Raw genomic sequence first — 22,363 nt, 5'->3', positions numbered from 1 at the left:
TCACTTCCTTCACTGGCCTCTGCCCCAAGTCTAGAGTGACACTAGGAGTTAGGTTAGATTAGATTACTTAGTGTGGAGACAGGCCTTTCAGCCCAACAAAAGCACACTGACCTGCCAAAGCACAACCCACCCAGACCCATTCCCCTACACCTACCACTATGGGCAATTTAGCATGGCCAATTCACCTAACCTGCACATTTTTTTGGATTGTGGGAGGAAACTGGAGGAAACCCACGCCAACACTGGGAGAATGTGCAAACTCCACACAGTGTGTCTCTGGCGCTGTGAAGCAGCAGTGCTAACCACTCTGCCACCGTGCCGCCCACAAGTTAGGTTAAGGGAGGCAAAGAATCAGTGTCACAGAATCCATAGTGTGGAAGCAGGCCTGTTGGCCCATCTAGTTTGTACCGACCCTTCTAATAGCAGGCCACACTGGACCCACCTCTCTCATGTCTGTGTAACCCTGCATTTCCCATGGCTAATCCATCTACTCTGCACATTCCCGGACACTTTGGACAGTTTACCACGGCCAGTTCACCTAACCTGCACATCTTTGGATTGTGGCAGGAAACCCATACAGACAGTCACTCAAGGGTGGGACTGAACCCAGGTTCCTGGTGCTGTGAGGTAGCACTGAGCCACTATGCCACCCTTTGATTTTTGTTTTTTTTGGATGCGAATCTGTATTGCACAGAGTTTTGGAATTCAGTTTGTGGACAGCCTTGAGTACAAACGAAGGCAAATGGGGATTGACTTGTCAACAAGTAAATGATTTCTTACAAGACCTTGGTAATCTCGCTGCAATGTACTTGGCCTTTTCCGGGATATGATTCTGTCGGGCTCTCCGATATCTTCATTAAATGACCATCCTGGTGGGTCGATGCGGTGTGTGGGTAAAGAGAGAAAAAAGGTGTTTGCAGTGTGCCTGACTTGTGCATGCACCTCCTTCCAGATGGAGTCAGCAGGTAATGAGGAGGTGCTCAGTTCTTTTCCTCTCCTATCTCCGCTGAAGAGCAGGGAAACTGACTGGAATCTTCTTTTTTTTTTCTTTTCAAAATGCTTTGAATTTATTAGGAATTAATCCTAACTGGAATCTTCATTGAAGTTGAAAGCCCTTAGTGCAGCCCAGAGAGATCAAAATTGGCACAGTGTTTTCCTGCTCAATCTGCAGGGACTGACATTGTGTGTACATAATTCCACTGACCCAACCCTCGTGAGGGTAGAAGGGATATTATAGATGGATGTTGTTGTCTTGAGTAATTTTTGGGCAGGACCCAATTGCCTTATAAATTTTGATTTGGTTTTCCAGGTGGTTTCATGCGGAGTGGAGCAAAATTTTTTTTCCGCCGCCGACGACATCAGAAGGATCCTGGGATGAGCCAATCTCACAATGATCTGGTTTATCTGGAGCAGCCAATGCCCCTGGAGAAAGAGAGGAAGTCGACCAGGAAGCAGATTAAGAGGCTTTTCCCGAAGTCCAAGAGCAAAGCTAAATTTAACAGCTCCACAGTGGACTAACACTTAGGAATGCTTGAGGTTAACTCTCTCCTTCCCCCTCCCCTCTAATCCTTCTCTTCTGTCCACTGTGTTGCACTGTGATTAGGGAATGTGCAAACTCTGAAAGCCTCATGGTATTACTTGACTTGCAATTACTGAGGCGTGCTGCGTCAAAATTATTTCAATTTAGTAGGATACTAACTTTAAATGTTACTTAACGCTCACTGAGGCAAATAGCAACACTTTTTTACTTTTGTGGTGTTGAAGACAGGTGGTGGGAAGTGGGGGGGGATGGAATTGGTGGGCTTCCATTCATTTGTAATTTCCTGTCATGAGCTTTCGATACCGAACAAGGTTTTGAAAATGTTGAAGTACTTTGAACACTACATTTTTATGTACCCAGGCCCATTCTCCAATAAAACACCACAGCTTAGGAACCTCCGCTGAGGTGTTCATATTGATTTGAGCTATCATGCTAGATTGCAGGAAACTTTGCAATGTTTGTGACCTGCATACAGCTATTTCAAATGGCTTTTGTCATTTAAGTTTAGAATTATTGTAACTTTTTAAAAATATACAATTGGGTTTAAACTCCATCTAACTCATCTGCAAAATTCCATTACTTTTTACTCTTGCTGCTTCATCCACATCCCTTTGACCCTTTTGCTCCACTCCATTCAGCCTATTGACAGGCTCAAAGGATGGAACAGTTCCTGGCACAACCACCAGTCCTTTTGGAGCCAATTGGAAGGATTTGGTCTCTGATTTCTGTTCCTTCCAAAGGACAGCCCTGGATGTTAAGAGTATTATTCAGAGTGTGACTTGTGGTTAGAATGCTGACTTTTATTTTCTTCACCTTTTTTTCGAATTGTGGCAAGCATTTTACCTTGAGATTTGTAAATGATTGCGATGGTAGGATTTGGTTGTAGGAGCTGCCAAATAGCTAGATCGCAGTAGGATTAGTAAGAAGGAGCATTGCGCTGTTCAGGAACCAGTGCCCTGTTTTGTTCCTTGCAAAGAATTCCCTGCAGAGGGCAAGGCAATGAGAGAACTTTTCTAGAACTGGGAAGAAACATCTGAGATCAGCAAATGGAATGACTTCCTGTCGTCCAAAATACAAGTGATGGAATTCTGATGTAAAAAATACTAATAGGAATCACTTAATATAGGAGATCTTGTTTCTTTATGCTGTTTAAGCCAGACTATCAAAGGCGTTGGGTTGGTTGTGCGCCAAAAAGATGCCACATCTTGTAACCTGAATTTCCACTACAGAGGACTCCGAATTGAGCTCAAAAGCATTAACTTCCCCTCTAGGGTTCTCTGAGAATCCCTGAGTTATCACAGTTTATGACTCAATGTCAGAAGCTGACTTTGCTTTTTAGATAGTTTACAGATTGTAATATGAACTTGAGGAGCACATGTCTGAGACCGCCCCGGCCCATGACACTAATTGTTCACTACATCAAAGGTATTTGAAACCGGATGTGGATTGCAGTTCAGTAGGTTTGTATGCATGTCATTGTAACTTTCTTCTCCTGTTGGGTGGTATTTGGAGGATCATAACGTCACCCTTTAACACTCACTCAAAATACAAAAATCTTGAGCTTCCTGCAGGCTGTTTGAATGTGCTGCTGCACAGTGCCACTTTAAATGCCACATGTTTAGTGGAACCAGAGGAATCTTCTGATAATGCACTTGATTGTTTTTAAACTGACTGGAGAAGTTGTTGCTGGAGTCCATCATTTTTTTTGTCATGTTCTTGAGTACCTGTCCTGTTCAGTCCCATGATGTCTTGCTGTTGCATTGCCTCAAGTTTTGAGGGACCATTTCCTTCCGGCTGTTAGTGGGGGAAACCCAAAGAACAGTGGGTTCCCAATATCTAGTTCTGAGTGTGCTGTTTGTTTTTGGAAGTAATTGGGTCGGTTAAGAAAGGCAAACATCTGATCATGTTTGCTAGGATGTTAGTTGAGACTTCACACCGAAGAGTTAAATTGACTGTATTTTGTACTTGTGTGTGTGGAAGGATACGGCAATAGGATATATTTCACATTTTGTATCTTCTGACCTCTGGCGGCATTTTTTGTTAAAAGGAAACAAACCTCCCTTGTTTGGTTACAACAATCGTGACCAATTGCCATCTCCCTTCCATTATTCTTTTGCTACTTCCAGTTTTGCCCAGTGGTATTTAGGAGTCACTGAATAAATGTGTAGTGGCCTGCCTTTCCTTTGCTTCAGGGTTGACTGCAACTTAATGCAAAATACTGTGGATACTGGTGATCTAAATAAAAACACTGAAGAAACTCAGCAAGTCTAGCAGCACCCGAGAGAGAGAAAGATGATTATTGCTTTGAGTCCAAGATGACACTACTTCAACCCGAAAGTGTCACGTGGGATTCCAGGCTCTCTGTCTCCGTCTGTCTAATTGTCTCCCTCCCTCCCGCACTCTCTCTGTCAGTCTTGCCTGTGTGTGTGTCTCTCCCTCCATAGATGCTGCCAGCCTGGCTGAATTGCTCCCTTGTTTTTATGTACTGCAACTTAGGACTTTAGGTTATAGCCATCTATTTTTGATCTGCCAGTCCTGACATACAATTATTGTCCTTCCTCTTTTTAGCTAACCTGACAGAATATTTACGGCTTTTAAAAACTCAAATGTAGTGACAAAATCCAGAAACTACACAAGTTCTGTAGACCAGTGTGAAAGAACTTGTAGTTTTTTCTGTTTGGGCTCTGGGGCTGTTATGACAGAGCCCATTGCCCTAGGATGCTCCAGTTCTGTCCTTGTCAAGTCATGAATGGGGAAGAAGACCAGTGAGCATCTTTATTGCTGTTTCTCACGCAGTTCAGCTGGCCAAGATGTGCCTTGACATCTGACTGTACCAGTGGATTTTGTCAGTTCTTTTAAACAGTCTCCCCTGCTCCTCCCCCAAACTGTTCCTTGCATCTCAACACCCCTCCCTTCAATTTCAATGAGTTATTTTGGGGGTGGGGGAAACAACTTGTGTGTTGGGTTTACGTGATGCTGTTCCTTCAGTATGGGCTTCCAGTTATCCTTTATAGCTGAGTGATTTATTTTTAATAGATATTAAGTGACATTGCAAGTAATGTTGTAAGTATAGAAGTGTAAAATGATTTCCCAACGAGAGTGACCTACTAATCATTGTGTGTGTGTGTTTTCTGTGAATTTAGGACTTTAGTATTGACACCTCCTGAAAAGGGGTGGTCTGAAAGTGCTATACAAATGTCCATAGTTACTATTGTTTCTCTACATTCTGTCTTACCCTCGTCATTTACAACTTGTAAATCCTTGCATGTGAATTATTGTATGTCCAGCCCAGTATTTGATGGGGGTTAAGCCCATGACCAAAGAGTGGAAAAGGGCTGTGTAAAGCCCACTACCACCACATAAATGCTGTGAAGAATCTCGCATTTAAAATGGATTGTTTCCATGTAAACGTGTAAATGTTTTTATTTTAGCACGGGCACAGTGATTGTAGGTTTCTCGTTGACTGTAACTGGAACCTTCTTTTGGTGCTCCCTCCCTACCTGGAATTAGTAAAGGGAAAAGTAAGTGTATGATGTTTATGGAACTGAGCCAGGAACCAGAACTGAAAATGGATTGCACAATAAGTTATTGTCAACGATAAAAGCAGATGCTGCATGTTAATCTTGCATAAAGAGGAAAAACACTGAAGTTACCCAGTTGCCTTCATATGTAAAACTTGTGTCTTAATTCATGTAACTAATGCAATAAATATTGAGAATCATGATTAGTTTTGCTCTTTTTTTTGTTCTTGTTGAATGCAGGGCAGATGGAATCCCTACAGTGTGGAAACAGGCCATTTGGCCCAACAAGTCCACACTGACCCTCTGATTAACCCACCCAGACCCGTTCCCCTACCATACTACTCTACATTTACTCTCAACTAATGCACTTAACTTGCACATCCCTGAACACTGTGGGCAGTTTAGCACGGCCAATTCACCTAACCTGGAAAAAGGGAGGACTGCAGGTGCTGGAGATCAGAGTCGAAGAGTGTGGTGCTGGACAAGCACAGCCGGTCAGGCAGCATAACTGACTCTGCTGTTATGCTGCCTGACCGGCTGTGTGCTTTTCCACCACCACACTCTTCGACAATTCACCTAACCTGCGCATCTTTTGGATTGTGGGAGGAAACTGGAGCACCCAGAGGAAACCCATGCAGACAGGGGGAATGTGCTAACTCCCCACAGACAGTTGCCCGAGGCTGGAATCGAACCTGGGTCCCTGGCACTGTGAAGCAGCAGTGCTAACCACTGTGAGCCACAATGTTTCACTATCATTGTCAGCAGGTAGGTAGAAGACAACCTTTGGGTAAAAAATGAGGTCTGCAGATGCTGGAGATCACAGTTGAAAATATGTTGCTGGTTAAAGCACAGCAGGTTAGGCAGCATCCAAGGAATAGGAAATTCGACGTTTCGGGCATAAGCCCTTCATCAGACAACCTTTGGTTCATCTCAGTACTGTTCATTTAAAAATAGCATTGGTATATCCATAGGAACAGTATGATAGCCACATCTACTTGTTAGTAGACAGACAGGAGGCTGGAAGAACACAGCAAGCCAGGCCGCATCAGGTGATGGAGAAGTTGCTGATTCAGGTGTAATCCTTCAATCCTGGAGAGGGGTCTATGGAATAAATGATAGGTAATTGTCTAGGATCTATCCCCAAAGGAGTGGATAAAGATCTGGCTAGGAGGGTGAATAGCTGTTAATGGAGACTGTTAGTGGCTGACGATGGGTTGTGTGTAATAGTAGGCTGTCATCAAAGGCCTGGTGTGTCAAGGTAGGGCATGGGACATAGGAGAGTTCAATCCATAAGGTTGTTTAATGCCATGTTGAGTCCTGAAGGCTGTAGGGTCCCCTAGCGGAAAACAGAAAATGTTCTTCCAGCTTATGTTGAGCTTTGCTGGAGGATGGCAATAAGCCTGAGATAGAGCTGTTGGCTGCGGAACAGGGTGGGGTGTTAAAGTGGCTGTAAATAGAAGCTCTGGGATAGTTTTGTGGGCAGAACATAGATACTTTGCAAAGTGTTCATCCAGTCCTCACTTAGTTTTCCCCAACATTGAGGAGACGACATTGTGAGCAGTGAATTCAGCTTGAGTGCGGGTAAAGCACTGCTTCACCTGGAAGGTAGATTTAGGCCCTTTGATACTGAGGAAGGAGGAGATAAATGCACAGGTATTGCACCTTTTTGATTAGAGAGGGAAGGTGCGGGGGGGGGGGGGTGGATGTTGCGAGTGAAGAAAGAGTGGACCACTATGTTCCAGAGGGAACAGTCCATCTTCCGCAGGGACAAGGGAGGGGAATATATGTTGGGAAATGGTAGCTAATGATTTTCTGGATGTGCATGCTGGTCGGATAGAGGTAAGGACGTGGAGAACCTTATCACTGTTGCGGGAGACAAGGGAGACGATGAGGGCTGAAGTGCAGGAAATGGGTCGGACCCAGTTGTGGGCCCTGTCAGCGGTGCTCCCTTGTCGAAGTTGGCATCATCGGGATATGCGATGGAAATGGAGGAACTGGGAGAATGGAATGTAATCTTTGCGAGAAGCATGGTGTGAGGGTGTATAGTCCAGATAACTCTGGGAGTCGGTCGTTTTATATTGGATATTAATAGCCAGTCTATCCCCAGAATTAGAAACAGGTATTGGGGAAAAGGAAGGGAGGGAGGAGGTACTTCCATCTAGATATTAGTTTGGCACAACTTATGTGAATTGCATTTACATTCTTAAATAAGGTAATCCGTACTCTGTATAGTGTTCCAGGTGCAGTCACACCATTGCCTTATGCAACTGAAACATAACCTTCCTATTTTGTTCAATTCCTCTCAAGTGGTAACATTCTATTAGTTTTCTTGTATCTGCATTTGTGCCTGGGGGCGGCCAGATCCCGACATATCTTTCATTAAGGGCTGTTTTCTCTGCAAAATCGGAAGCTGAGGGGTGACCGTATCGAGGTTTACAAAATTATGAAGGGCGTGGATAGGGTAAATTAGCAAAGTCTTTTCCCTGGGGTCGGGGAGTCCAGAACTAGAGGGCATAGGTTTAGGGTGAGAGGGGAAAGATATGAGACCTAAGGGGCAACTTTTTCCACACAGGGTAGTATGAGTATGGAATGAGCTGCCAGAGGAAGTGGTGGAGGCTGGTACAATTACAACATTTAAGAGGTATTTGGATGGGTGTATGAAATAGGAAGGGTTCAGAGGGATATGGGCCGGGTGCTGGCAGGTGGGACCAGATTGGGTTGGGATATCTGGTCAGCACAGACTGGTTGGACCACAGGGTCTGTTTCCATGTTGTACATCTATGACTCCCTTTAGATATTTTAAGTTTAGGTTTACTCTTCCAGCCAAAGTGGACTGCAGATACTGGAGATCAGAGTCAACGTGTGCCGCTGGAAAAGCACAGCCAGTCAGGCAGCATCTGAGGAGCATGAAAATCTACGTTTCAGGCATAAGCCCTTCATCAGGAATGAGGCTTGTGGGCCAAGGCGAATGAGAGATAAGTGGGAGGTGGGTATGGTTGGGGGGGTGTTAGCTGAAAATGCCCTAGTTCACCTCAAAGTGAAACATGAAGATCCGAAGGCACTAATCAGTGAAGTCAATGATCCTTATCACACTGCTGTTTATGGGAGCTGGTTGTGGCAGTTTGGTGCTGTGTTGTCTATACTACAACAATGTTCACACGTAATTGGCTGTTATTTAAAAAAAAATGTGAGATGTCCTGATGTTGTGAAAGATACTTCAGAAAATTGTTTTCTTTTAAAATGATTTCATTCTGTCCAGAGAGAATTCCGGAAGAATGACCCTTTTTGATAATTCAGTTCTCATAAATGACAAAATAAATAATTGTTTGGACTCAGCAATAATTTGACAAAGTTAAAATTCATACAACACCAGGTTATAATCCAATAGGTTTAATTGGAAGCATCTAGCTTTCGGAGCGATGCTCCTTCATCAGGTGGTTGTACACCTGATGAAGGAGCGGCGCTCCGAAAGCTAGATGCTTCCAATTAAACCTATTGGATTATAGCCTGGTGTTGTGTGAATTTAACTTTGTACCCACCAGTCCACCACCGGTATCTCCAAATCAATAATTTTATATCTTTCCTTCACATAGAAACCAAACCAAGACAGTTCTCCAGATGAGACCTCACCAAGGCAAGTTAAACACTTAGAATTGACACCCTTCGCTGTCTGTTCTTCTTTTATTTTTGCTTGCCTGAATGTCTGTGTGTGCCAAACTAACCGATTTAAATTGTCTATTCACTGTTTCCAATTTTTAAAAAAATTTAGTTCAAAGGGTGTGCTCCTGCCTAGTTGCCCCAAGAAAATGTTTGGATATGAACTGTCAACTGAGTGATTTGTGACATTTTTGACATAACCAGCTTGATGTGGAACTGAAGACCTATCGGGTAGTCCACTGTTTTTCAAAGAAGCACATTAGAGAAATGTACAGATGTAAAAGGGCAAGTTGGCCTATTCTGCCTGAACTAGTTCCTTGCAAGAATTATTCAATTGGGCCTTTTCTTCTGTCTGAGGGTCTTCAACCTTTGCATTTGGAAGCTTGGATGACTTTGGCAATATTGCTTTTCTGGTCCATCCCTAGTTGACTAAGGTGGTCCTTTATTCAATACAGTTGTTGTTCTGAAATGGAACGTGACTTGTGATTTTGGCACATTGCCCCAGCAATGCACTCTAACTTCTGCAATTTCCCTGCAGGTCTGTTCCTCTGCATCCTTCCCGTTAAGTTGGTAGTCTATACATTGTTTGCTGTAATGTAATAGCACCATTTTTATTCTTTATTCTAGCCATATCAACTGTTCTTGAACCCGTGGGAGCATGATTATTTTTCTTTAGCACATAATGCTATCTGTAATACTACCACAGCTGCTGCATCTTTTTTCCCTCTTCTACCTTTTGTGTGCACATTGTAATCAGGGATCTCTAACATCCAGTTGTGCCTTTCCCAGGGCTAAGGGACATTTTTGAACCAGATGGGTTTTTTTATGACAGTCAAAATTGGTCATTAATCAACAATGGTCACCCTTAGACAAAAGTGAGGACTGCAGATGCTGGAGATCAGAGTCAAGAGTTTGGTGCTGGAAAAGCACAGCAGGTCAGGTGACATCTGAGGAACAGGAGAGTTGACCCATCGGGCAAAAGCCCTTCATCAGGAATAAGGTAGAGAAGGAGAACTTTCTCAAGATAGCTATCCTTGAAAGAGGCTGCACAGTGAGGTTAAAATCAACTAGGTTAAAATGAGGACTGTAGATGTGGAGATTTGAGTCAAGCCTCATTCCTGATGAAGGTCTTTTGCCCAAAACGTTGACTCTTGCTCCTTGGATGCTGCCTGATTTGTGCTTTTCCAGCACCACACTCTTGACAATGACAATGATAATGATTAGGCCAGCTATGTTTTTATTCCAAACTTTTTATTAAAATCCATATTTTGCCATGGTGGGAATTTGGACCCGTATCCCCAGAACAGGGATTCTGGGTTCCCAGTGAACTTGCTACCATGCCATTGCTTTCTACTGCCAGTAACTGGGAAACTAGGTTTAATCTTCCAAATATGTTTTGGAATTGATTCTCTGGAATCCAAGAAAGCTGAGCTTTGACAGAAGCTGTTGGTGAAAAAGAGAGCTGCTTGTTTCTGGTAAACTAGAATTGGAGCAGGGATATAAAGCGCTCACAGCGGTCTCATCTATATTCTCTTACGCTGCTGATGTCCAGCTAGTCACCCACTGAGGTGTATCTACAAAACAATACCAAGGTACTCAAGTAGTTACAGTACTGGCATCCACCTCCCAATGTGAATATTGCTCACGTATATCGCAAAAGCCAAGACAAATCTAACCTGGCCAATGCTATGGTATTGCTCTACTCCCCAACAGGGAAGTGATGAAAGAAGCTGTGGACAGTGCTAGCAAGCAACACAAACTCAACAGTAACCTGCTCCTTGACACTCCGTTTTGGTACTGTCAGGTCAATGTAACTTCTGACCTCATTACAGCCTAGGTCAAAATAACTGAACTAAACTGGGGAAGTGAAAGTGACTTGCCCTTAACATTAAGGCAGCATTTGATCAGGTGTGGCATCAAACAGCCTGAGGAAACCTGGAATCAACCGGGATCAGGGAGAAAATGCTCCGTTGGTTGGACTCATACCTAGCAAAAAGAAAGATGGTTGTATCATATTGTCATTCAGACAGCACAGAAGAAGCCCATTGGGTCTGCATTGACCTATTTACACTAATTCCATATAGATCAATTGTCTCAGTTCTAGGACACCTTTGCTGGAGTTTCTGATGGTTACTTTTTTTAAAAGTTCCTTGCGATTGTGTCATATGATTAGATTACTTACAGTGTGGAAACAGGCCCTTCAGCCCAACAAGTCCACACCGACCCGCCGAAGCGCAACCCACCCATACCCCTACATTTACCCCTTACCTAATACTACGGGCAATTTAGCATGGCCAATTCACCTGACCCGCACATCTTTGGACTGTGGGAGGAAACCGGAGCACCCGGAGGAAACCCACGCAGACAAGGGGAGAACGTGCAAACTCCACACAGTCTGTCGCCTGAGTCGGGAATTGAACCCGGATCTCAGGCGCTGTGAGGCAGCAGTGCTAACTACCGTGCCGCCCACCATGCTGAACTATCTTCAGCTGTTTAATCAATGACCTTCCCTCCATCATCAAGTCAGAACAGGGGATGTTCACTGTTGATTGCGCTGAAACAACTCGAGGTGGTAGTTCATCAATACCTCCCAAAGAGAAACTAGGGATGGACAACAAAACCTGTCCTAGCCAGTCATGCTCATGTCCCATGAATTAATTTTAAAAATTCTTCAGTAGGTTGGGGGACTCCAGAATTCACAGTTGCAAAATGTTAGTGATCTGGAAAGCTGACGTGCATGAAACTAAGTCTCTGCAGTAGTCAGTGATCACATTTAATAACTGATAGAGAAAAGCAGAGGAAAGTAAATAATCATTGAAAATAAGTGCTCCTTGCCTTGCAGCAATAGGAGACTGCAGCAAAGAGACGTGTTTTGCCTGGTCAAGTTGCACTTGACAGCAGTCAGGTTAGTGGATCATATGTCAGTCACCATAACCTTCCGTTATTGTATGTCTTTAGTAAATGAGAAAGATGAAAACAATGGAAAATAAAGCTTAGAGAAAATGGAAAGTGCTGAATGTTATAAGATAAAAACCTTACCAGGCAAATTATCTTTAAAAACAGCCAGAGATATGATTGAGGGAAATTTTAGAAGTTATTAGCAGATGTGACAATTAATATTCCAAATCACTCTGCAAATCCCAAATTAGAATCCTCATTAGTATGAATTGTGGGATCTTTCATTGAACCTGAACTGTATTTTAGTCACATTTTGCACACTGTATCCAGCTTTGGTCAAGGTGCCAGGGCAACAGCCAAGTGTATTAATGAGTTGGAGAAGTCAGATGGTTAAACCAATGACAGAACACCAAAGAAAGTGGGGGTCTTGGATTTCAAAAGATAGCAAGTCTTGGAGAACTTGACAACATGAGAATTGTAAACCTATGGCTCAGGTTGAAAGAAGAGTGTAGATGAGGGCTTAGTGGTATTATCACTGAACTGTTAATCTAGAAACGCAGGTTTGAATTCTGCCACAGCAGATTGTGGAATTTGAATTCAATTTTAAAAATCTGGAATTCTAAAAAATCGTGAAATCATTGTCAGAAAAACCCATCTGGTTCACTATTGCCCTTTAGGGAAGGAAATCTGCCATCTTCACTGAGTCTGGTCTACATGTGGCTAGACCCACACATAAACCAAATCATCCGCCGACATTTCCGCCACCTCCAAAAAGACCCCACCACCAGGAATATATTTCCCTTCCCACCTGTTTCCGCCTTCTGCAAAGACCGTTCCCTCCGTGACTACCTGGTCAGGTCCATGCCCCCCTACGACCCACCCTCCCATCCTTGCACTTTCCCCTGCCACCACAGGAACTGTAAACCCTGTGCCTACACCTCCTCCCTCACCTCTATCCAAGGCCCTTAAGGAGCCTTCCACATCCATCAACGTTTTACCTGCACATCCACTAATATCATTTATTGTATCTGTTGCTCCCGATGCGGTCTCCTCTACATTGGGGAGACTGGGCGCTTCCTAGGAGACCGCTTTAGGGAACATCTCCGAGACACCCACACCAATCAACCACACCGCCCCGTGGCCCAACATTTCAACTCCCCTTCCCACTCTGCCGAGGACATGGAGGTCCTGGGCTCCCTCACCACCAGACGCCTGGAGGAAGAATGCCTCATCTTCCACCTCGGAACACTTCAACCCCAGGACATCAATGTGAACTTCAACAGCTTCCTCATTTCCCCATCCCCCACTTCACCCTAGGTTCAAACTTCCAGCTCAGCACTGTCCCCATGACTTGTCCGGACTTCTCCAACCTGCCTAGCTCCTTTTCCACCTATCCACTCCACCCTCTCCTCCTTCCCCACTCACCCATTGTACTCTATGCTACTCTCTCCCCACCTCCCACCCTCCTCTAGCTTATCTCTCCACGCTTCAGGCTCACTGCCTTTATTCCTGATGAAGGGCTTTTGCCCGAAACGTCAATTTTGCTGCTCGTTGGATGCTGCCTGAACTGCTGTGCTCTTCCAGCACCACTGATCCAGAACCACAGCAATGTGGTTGACTCTCAATTGTCCTCTGAAATGGCCTAGTAAGCTTTCTGTGGTACCAATTGCTACAAAGTCTCAAAGAAATTAAACGGGACGGATCACCTGGCATCATCCTCGGCACTGGTAAAGACAACGGCAGAAACAACCCTGTCAATACTGCAGGGTCTTCCTTTCTAACATCTGGGGACTAATGCCAAAATTGAGAGCGCTATCTCATAGAGTAGTCAAGCAACAGCCTGACATAGTCATACTCACAAAATTATACCTTATAGACAATGTCCCAGATGCCACCATCACCATCTCCAGACATGTCTTGTCCCACTGGCAGAAGTGGTGGCACAATAGTATACAGTTGAGAGTTGCCTGGGAGTTCTCAACATTGACTCCAGACCCCATGACATCTTGTGGCTTCAGGTTAAACATGGGCAAGGAAACCTCCTGCTGATTACCATGTACTGTTCTCCCTCAGCTGATGAATCAGTACTCCTCCATGTTGAAGAACACTTAGAGGAAGCATGAACAATGGCAAGGACACAAAATGTATTCTGGGTGGGGGAGTTCAATGTCCGCCACCAAGAGTGGTTCGGCAGCAGCGCTACAAATCGAGCTGGTTGGGTCCTAAAGGACGTAAGTGCTAGACTGGATCTGCAGCAGGTAATGAGAAAACCAACAGGAGGGAAAAACATACTTGACCTCACCCTTACTAATCTGCCGACTGCAGATGCATCTGTCCAAGACAGTATCATAACAGTGGCCACCACACAGTCCTTGTGGAGACAAAATCTCGCCTTCAAATTGAGAATAACCTCCATCATGTTGTGTGGCACTATCACTGTGCTAAATGGTACTTTGAACACATCCAGCAACTCAAGACTGGACATCCACGAGGCACTGTGAGCTATCAACAACAGCAGCAGAATTGTACTCCAGCACAATCTGTAACCTCATGGCCCAGCATATCCCCCACTCAACCAGTACCCTGGTTCAATGGAGAGTGCAGGAGTGCATACTCGGAGCACCTGAAGATGAGATGTCAACCTGGTGAAGCTACCAAGCAGGACTACTTGCACGACAAACAGCATAAGTAGCAAATGATAGTCAAAGCTAATCCCACAAACAAAAGGTCAGACTTAAGACCTTCAATCCTGCCACATCCAGTTGTGAATGGTGGTGGACAATTAAACAACTCACCAGAGGAGGAGACTCTACAAGTATTCCCATCCTCAATGATGGAAAAGCCCAGCACATCAGTGCAAAAGATAAAGCCGAGACTTTCACAGCAATCTTCAACCACATAAGCATAGTGGTTCCAAGAGCAGGTCAGAGGCTAGCAATACTGCGGTGAATAAATCACCACCTGACTCCTCAAAGCATGTCTACCATCTACAAGGCACAAGTCAGGAGTGTGATGGACTACTTCCCATCTGCCTGGATGCGTGCAGCTCCAATATTACTCAAGCAGCTTGACACCATCCAGGACAAAGCAGCTTGCTTGATTGGCACCACATCCATCAGCATCCACTCCTTCCACTACCGATGCTTAGTAACAGCATGTGTACTATCTACAAGATGCATTGCAGAAATTCACCAAAGATCCTCAGATAGCACCTTCCAAACCCATAACCACTTCCATCTAGAAGGACAAGGGAACTTTTGAGCCTAGATTTTTAAATAGGTACCACGAGAAGCAATTGCTGGTGATTTATCAGTGTGTTTATCGGTACAAAGAAATAAACTTGAGTTAGAGTATGTTAAGTAAAAAATGAGGTCTGCAGATGCTGGAGATCACAGCTGCAAATGTGTTGCTGGTCAAAGCACAGCAGGTTAGGCAGCATCTCAGGAATAGAGAATTCGACGTTTCGAGCATAAGCCCTTCATCAGGATGAAGGGCTTATGCTCGAAACGTCGAATTCTCTATTTCTGAGATGCTGCCTAACCTGCTGTGCTTTGACCAGCAACACATTTGCAGCTTAGAGTATGTTAAGACCATTTATTTGTTGATAAAAGTCAAAGTTTGTACATGGGAACTTTGAGAGGTTGATATCCCTGTCTGATTTGAACCCAAACAAGATCTCACAAAAGAATAAGGTAAAAACCAACAACACAAAGAAATGATATCAATATTTGATGAGTCAGAAGGCTAAACTAATGACCAAACACCAAAGTAATGGTGAGGGAGCTGGGTCTGGGTGGGATGCTTTTCGAAGAGTCGGTGTGAATTTGATGGGCCAAATGGCCACCTCCTGCACTGAAGGGATTTGATGATTCTATATGAAAAAACTGACTTCACTTCAATAATATTTAATTAATTTGTATTGTAAAGTGTTTACGGACATTGAGTGGGAAAGGTGCAACATAAATTGAAGTAATTTCTTCCTTCATTTAGCTCAGGACCATGCTGCTACAATTGATTCTTAACCAACCCACCTTTGCTGCACATTCAGTAATCCTTCTTGGATCATGGAAATCCATCAATCTCCAAACTAAATTAACCATTGACCTCAGAAATTTCAGAGGAGTGTTCCAAACCTCTACCAGCCTTTGGGTGTTAAATTCCTTTCTACTTTAGATTTGCAAGATTTGGCTCTTTTTTTAAATCCCCCAACCCTAGGTTCCCCCTATACATCTGCCCTTTGATATTGTAAGTCAAAGTAGGATTTCCTTAAAGAAAGGTCTGAACACATCTTCCAATCAATCAAAAGCCAGTTATAGAGACATAGTCATACAGCACAGAAAGATGCCTTTCATCCAACTTGTCCATGCTTTCCCAAACCAAACTAGTCCGATTTTCCTGCATTTGGTCCATATCCCTCTAAACTTTTCCTATCCATGTACCTATCCAAACCTCTTAAATGTTGTTACTGTGTCTGCCTATACACGTCATCTGGCAACTTGTTCTAACTATGCACCACCATCTATGGAAAGATTGCCTCTCAAGTCCTTTTTAAATATTTCCTGCCCCACTTTGAACCTATCTCCTCTAGTTTTGGACTCCCCTAGCCTGGAGAAAAGATCTTTGTTATTCTCCCTACCAATGTCCCTGACGATTTTATAAACCTCTATAAAGTCACCCCTCAGATTCCTACACTCCAGGGGAAAAAAAAGTTGCAGCCTATTGAGTCTCTCCCTATTACTCAATCCCTTCAGTCTTGGTAACATCCTTGCAAATCTCTTTAGAACCATTCCAGTTTAATAACATCCTTCCTATAGCAGGGCAGCCAGAATTATACTCAGTACTCCAAATGTAGCCATACCAATGTCTTGTACAGCCATAACATGACATCCCAATTCGTGTACTCAATTCTCTGACCAATGAAGGCAAGTGTACCAAATGCCACCTTCACCATCCTGTCTAACTGCGATGCCACTTTCAAGGAACTATGTACCTGCACCCCTCTGCCTCTCTGGTTAACAACACTTCCAGGGCCCGATCACTAACTGTGTAAGCCCTGCCCTAGTTTGTCTTATCAAAATGCAACATCTTGCATTTATCTGAATTAAGCTCCACCCACCATTCCTAGGCCCACTGGCCCAGCTGATCAAGATCCCATTGTACCCTCCGATAACCTTCTTCACTGTTCACTAAATTTCAATTTTGTATCATCCACAAACATACTAACCATGCCTCTCATCCAACTTGTTTATATAAGAGACAAATGTAGACCCAGCACTGATCCTTGCAGCACATCGCTGGTCACAGGCCTCCAGTCTGATTAACAACCCTCTCCCACCATCCTCTGTCTCCTACTGTCAAGTCAATTTCATATCCAGTTGGCTGGCTCTCCCTGGATCCAATGTATCTACGGGATCTAACCTTACTAACCAGTCCTTGCTAATGTCTACTGCTCTGCCATCAATGTTTGTCTCTTCAAAATACTCAACCAAATTTGAGAGACAGGATTTCCCATGCACAAAGCTATGCTGACTATGCCTAATGAATCCTTGCCTCTCCAAATGTATAAGTCAGTTTCTTAGTGAGTCCCCTCCAACTGAAGGAAGGCTCACCAGTCTATAGTTTCTCGGCTTTTCCTTTCCTCCTTTCTTAAATAATGTTACATTAGACACCCCCAAGTCTTCCAGTTGATGTTGTCCAAGGAAGAGTTCAAAATTTGTCAGGAAATGACACTAACCTGATACATTGACTCTGTTTCTCTTGCCACTGATTTGTCTGAACTACTGAGTATTTCCAGGATTTTCTGGTTTTTTGTAAATTTCAGCTGAAAAATGTCATAAGTATTTTGCTTTCGTTTCAGCTTTTTCCAGCACCCCCCAGTATTGGCTGAATGAAGTCTGGCAGGACTACATTTCATAATATCCTCACCCCGTGAATTTCACAAACCTTGGATCTAAATCTCAGAATTCCCATCCGTTTCAATAAAAGAAGGGCTCAAGGGTGGCAAACCTTGCATGGGAGAATTTAGCCCCAGACCTGGACACGTATTAACGATTGATAAAGGGCAGGCAGAGGCTGTTCCACTCAGATTGTCCTAGCCAGCTCTCCAACTGAGAAACACTGACACAAATTATTGAAGGTGGCAGGGGTGGTTGAGAGAAAGCTGCGAAGTCAAGAGGCCCTAGTTTTCTGGTCCCATTCTCACTAGGGGTGTGCAATAACATGAACAGGTTGAATAAAATAAATACAGATCCTGGGTTTTAGAGGTAACAGCTGAAAATGTGTTGCTGGAAAAGCGCAGCAGGTCAGGCAGCATCCAAGGAACAGGAGATTCGACGTTTCGGGCATAAGCCCTTCTTCAGGAATCCTTTTGTACTCTTGTGTTACCTCCTTTTAGGAAGGAGAAAACAAGGAAGTTATCGTGAACCAGAACACAGGTTCAGCCTCAACTGGAGCAGTGTCCAATTCCAGGCCACATTTTAGGAAAGATGTGAAGTCTTTGCTGAGGGGTGCAGAAGCCATTTGTGAGTTACAGGGATGAGAGACTACAGTTCTGAGGAGATACAAGGAAGCGTTTTCTTTGCATCCAAAAGCATGAGGAGACTGGATAAAGTAGACAGGATAAGGCTGTTCAAATCGATGAAAGACTCAAGATTTAAAAGAAATGACAGGAGTACAGTTTTCCACATGCAGAGGCTGGGATCTGGAATGCGCTGCCTGTGTGGGTGCAGATCCATCTGGGGCTTTGAACAGGACAATGGTGTGAAGAGAGAGAAACAGGAATGGAGTTTGGGCTGCTCTTGCGGACAACTTGGCAGAGCGGGGCTCAGAGGCCTGTTTGTAAAAGCCATTCCAGAGTTGGATCAACAGCAAGCTGGAGGAGGAGGGGGCTGAGGGGAGTTGTAGTCCGCTTCACCGCCGGATGACACTCTCCCTGAGCACGGAAAGACTACAAACCCCAGCAGGCGGCACGGTAAAGGCTTTGCTTTGCTTTGGGGAGGGGAAGAGAGAGAAGGAAAATAGAGAGAAAAAAAAGGCAAGTCAGGCTTCCGCTCCTGCGCAATTGGGGGCGGCCAGGAACCCGGAGTGAGGATTCACCAGACTCGAACCTGCAAAAATAATCAGAGAGAGACAGAAAAAAGCGGGGGGCAAAACCCGGCGCGGCGCGGCCCGGCTCCGGGCTCCGGAGGGAGGTATGTTTTTTTGCGGTAGGAGTGAAGGTGAAAGGGGGAGTGGGTGGAGGGTGAGAGAGGGGGTTACCGGGGGGAGGAGGGTTGCGGACCGAGGGGTAATCTCCGATGGGGAGAGGTTGCAATCCGCCGCTGGTTACATTCTGTCAGGTAGCAGCGGGATCGATACAATGTTTCCATTCCGGCCGCCATTCCGCCTGTTCTTTGTTACAATGTTGCACATGGATCGCTCTTAAAACCCGGCTCCACATCGGCAGCGGCCGCATGGATCGGCAGGGGATCCGCTGGTGAGCGAGCGAGCCCCAGGACACCACCACAGACAGGAGAACATACACACACACACACACCAGAAACCCAGTCCACACCAACTTCCACCAGAACACCACCTCTCCCGGCAGAAATCAGTAACCATTATAAATGGGGCAGTCTTTATGATTTTCAAATCCGCATCATTTTTTTATCAAAACGCTTGCACCTAATTGGGACTACCCACCTCCTTCAAATTTTTGATTCAAAGACTGTATTGTTTCGGCTTGCAATTCTTGTCTTGCTTTTAGTGTGTAAATGTTTGCGAGTTTTCTGAACTAATCACGATATTTTCCCGGACTTGGGTTAAGGTTTGGGAAATGTTTGTTGCTGTGGACTTGAGCTGGATTGGCTGTGGTCAAAATTAGATTGAAGGTCTGGACTGTGTGCAGTAGCAATGTTGGATGTGACCTTGTCGGCTCTATCAAAGTGAGACATCATTGAAATTTATGCTCGTGTGATTTTTTTTTTCTTTTCCCCCATAATGAGAGTTGTTAATAGGATTAAACCTGCCAAATGAGTCTCAGGCAGATTCAATCAAGCCTTTTATCTAGGCCTCAGCCTTTTTTTGCTACACATTTCTCAGTAGGTCATCTGTGGGATCTTGTATTCTCTAAAATTCAACTTAATTTTATTTTAACTACTGTGAGTATGACTGTGCAAGGTCACTGATGTTACTGGTAGATTCAGGGCTGTTCATATTCACCAGTATCACAGTTTTATGTGTGTGTGCCTTGTCTGGTGCACAACTGTATTGAAATCAAGAATCTTCTGTGACTTGTTTGATAATGTAGGAGTGCAAGCTTTTGAGTGCATCTCCATATCAAGCTATTTGATGTACTTCATTTTGAATTGTAAGCCATTGTGTCTTGTAAATGATTTGACTTTTGCAGCAACACCAATTGCATGTGGAATGATGGGTCAGTGATGAGGTTTGACAGCTTAAGTTAATGTGATGTTTTGGGCCCACCTTTTATTTATTCTCTGCGATTTGGCATCACCAGCAAAGCCAGCATTTGTCCATCTGTAATTGCTATTTCAGAGGGCAGTTAAGAGTAAACCATATTACTGTGACTCAAGACTGGGTAAGGATGATAGTGAACCAGCTGGGTGTTTTACATGGTTTCGTGATTGCCATAAGCAAGATTAGCTTCAGTTCCAGAGCATTGAATTTACATCCTTCCAGCTGCTGTAGTGTGATTTCCAACCATGTCCCCAGAGCGTTAGCCTGAATTCTCTGGTTTGCAAATCCACTATGCTGCCATCTGTGTCAGGCTATCCACCAGTTACAGTGGTGGATAGATACATAAGGGGAGAGCACACAGCAGGAACCTTTGAATGACTGTCTAGTTCTTTGAAATAGTTTGAAAGGTTGTTGAAAGAAAGAAAAAAACATGACAAAGATTAGTGGTAAGGCAGAAGATTGGAAAAGTTGTAAAAACCAGCAAAAGGTCACCAAAAAATGAAGGAGCGATAATAAATTTTATGGGTAAACTGGCAAGTTATATCAAAATAGACAGAAGAACTTTATGTCTATAAAGAGGAAGAAAGGCCAAAGTGAATGTAAGCCTCTTAAATGATGAGACTGGGAAATAATATATGGGAGAGAAAATGGCAGAGGAATTGAATAAATACTTTACATGAGTCTTTATGATTCCAAACACTAATACCATTTCAAAAATTATAAATAGAGAATTGGGGTGAGGTAATATGTACATATGACTAGAGGATATGAGGTGGGAAATACCGAGGAAATGAAGGACAGTGCATCCCCTGGACCTGATGGTTTGCATCCTAGGATTTTAAAGGAACTACAGAGATATTGGGTGCATTGGTTATAATCTTCCAAGAATGCTCAGATTCTGGAAACGCCCCGGAAAGTGCAAGATGTAACACCTTTTATTCAAGAAGGGAAAGGAAGAAAAAGAAAGGCTACCATAGACCAGTTAGCTTAAAATCTGTCATTGGGAATGTGTTAGAGTCTACTATAAAGGGTGCAATTGCACACGACTTAGAAATACATAAGAAATCTGGCAGAGGCTGCCTGGCTACGTGAAGGGCAAATGATGCCTGAACAATGTATTAGACTTCTTCAAGGAGATAAAGAACAAGATAGAAAAAGGGGAACCAGTAGATGTAATGTATTTGGATTTCCAAAATGTGCTTGATAAGCTACCTCATATAAAGCTATTTAATAAATTAAGAACCGATGGTGTAGGGGCATATATTGACCTGGATAGCGGATTGAAAACTAAGAGAAGGTTGACAATGAGATGAGAATGAAGACATTTGCAGTGTATGTTAATAACATGGATGTGGAAAGTTACATAAACCATAGCCAAGTTTGTAGATAATGTTGGAAGTAGGTGGAAAATACAGTAAGGAAATATGAATATGCCCATTAGCAGGAAGCATAGAGGAACTGAATTTTATTTAAATGGAGAAAGACTGCAGAAAACTATAGCACAGAGGGATTTGGGAGGCCTAATGCATGAATCACAAAAAGTGAGCATATACGTACACATAGGGAAGGCAACAGACTGTTGGCCTTTATTTCTAAGGGAATGGAGTATAAAAGTAGGGCGGTTTAGCTAAAACTGTACAAGATGTTAGTCAGTCGATTTCTGTGAACAGTTTTGGGCCCTTCTCTGAGGAAAGATATACTGGCATTGGAGGCAGTCCAAAGAACATTCACTGGGTTGATCCTGGGTATGGAACGAATTTCTAATGAGGAGCGGTTGAGTAGATTGGGCCTGTACCCATTGGAATTTGGAAGAATGAGAGATGACCTTATTGAAACGTCCAGGATTCTGAGGGGTCTTTCCCATGCAAATGCTGAGAGGTTGTTTCTTTTGGTGGAGAGTCTAAGACCCCAGGTGGTGTAACCTTAGAATAACATTTGAGAGTGTGATGTTCAGCTGGTCAGGGAGCATCCAAGGAGCAGGAGAATTGATGTTTCGGGCATAAGCCCTTCATCAAGAATGAAGCTTGTGGACCAAGGGGGCTGAGGGATAAATAGGAGGGATTGGGGCTGGGGGAAAGGTAGGTGAGAATGCAATAGGCAGATGAAGGTGAGGGGGAACGTGATAGGCAGGAGAGGAGGGTGGAGTGGATAGTTGGGAAGGAAGATAGACAAGTAGGACAGATCAAGAGGGCGGCGTTGAGTTGGAAGCTTGGATCTTGGATACGGTGTTGGGGAGAGGAAATGAGGAAACTGGTGAAATCCACATTGATCCCATGTGGTTGGATGGTCC

The 22,363-nt window shown here is 43.9% G+C and overlaps 2 protein-coding genes across 5 annotated transcripts in view; both read left to right on the top strand.

The window, feature by feature from the left end:
• Window positions 1–5,264, top strand: part of LOC132821191 (C2 domain-containing protein 2) — a 56,102-nt gene extending 50,838 nt beyond the window's left edge. Inside the window, exon 14 of the mRNA XM_060833835.1 lies at window positions 1,310–5,264. Within this exon, the coding sequence (XP_060689818.1) occupies window positions 1,310–1,518 (209 nt within the window). The 3' untranslated portion in view covers window positions 1,519–5,264. The remainder of the gene's footprint in view (window positions 1–1,309) is intronic.
• Window positions 5,265–18,151: 12,887 nt separating this feature from the next.
• The window catches only part of prdm15 (PR domain containing 15), a 79,421-nt gene continuing 75,209 nt past the window's right edge, over window positions 18,152–22,363 (top strand). For 3 of the 4 annotated variants that reach the window (XM_060833834.1, XM_060833832.1, XM_060833831.1), the window contains exon 1: window positions 18,152–18,586. In XM_060833834.1, coding sequence (XP_060689817.1) covers window positions 18,536–18,586 — 51 coding nt within the window. In that variant the 5' untranslated portion in view covers window positions 18,152–18,535. Of the gene's footprint in view, window positions 18,587–18,613; window positions 18,807–22,363 lie in introns of those variants that run through there. The other variant, XM_060833833.1, reaches the window with a different exon arrangement.

Source organism: Hemiscyllium ocellatum, chromosome 12 (genome assembly GCF_020745735.1).
Source record: "Hemiscyllium ocellatum isolate sHemOce1 chromosome 12, sHemOce1.pat.X.cur, whole genome shotgun sequence".
NCBI classification, from domain to species: domain Eukaryota; kingdom Metazoa; phylum Chordata; class Chondrichthyes; order Orectolobiformes; family Hemiscylliidae; genus Hemiscyllium; species Hemiscyllium ocellatum.
This window is presented reverse-complemented; position numbering and strand designations above follow the sequence as displayed.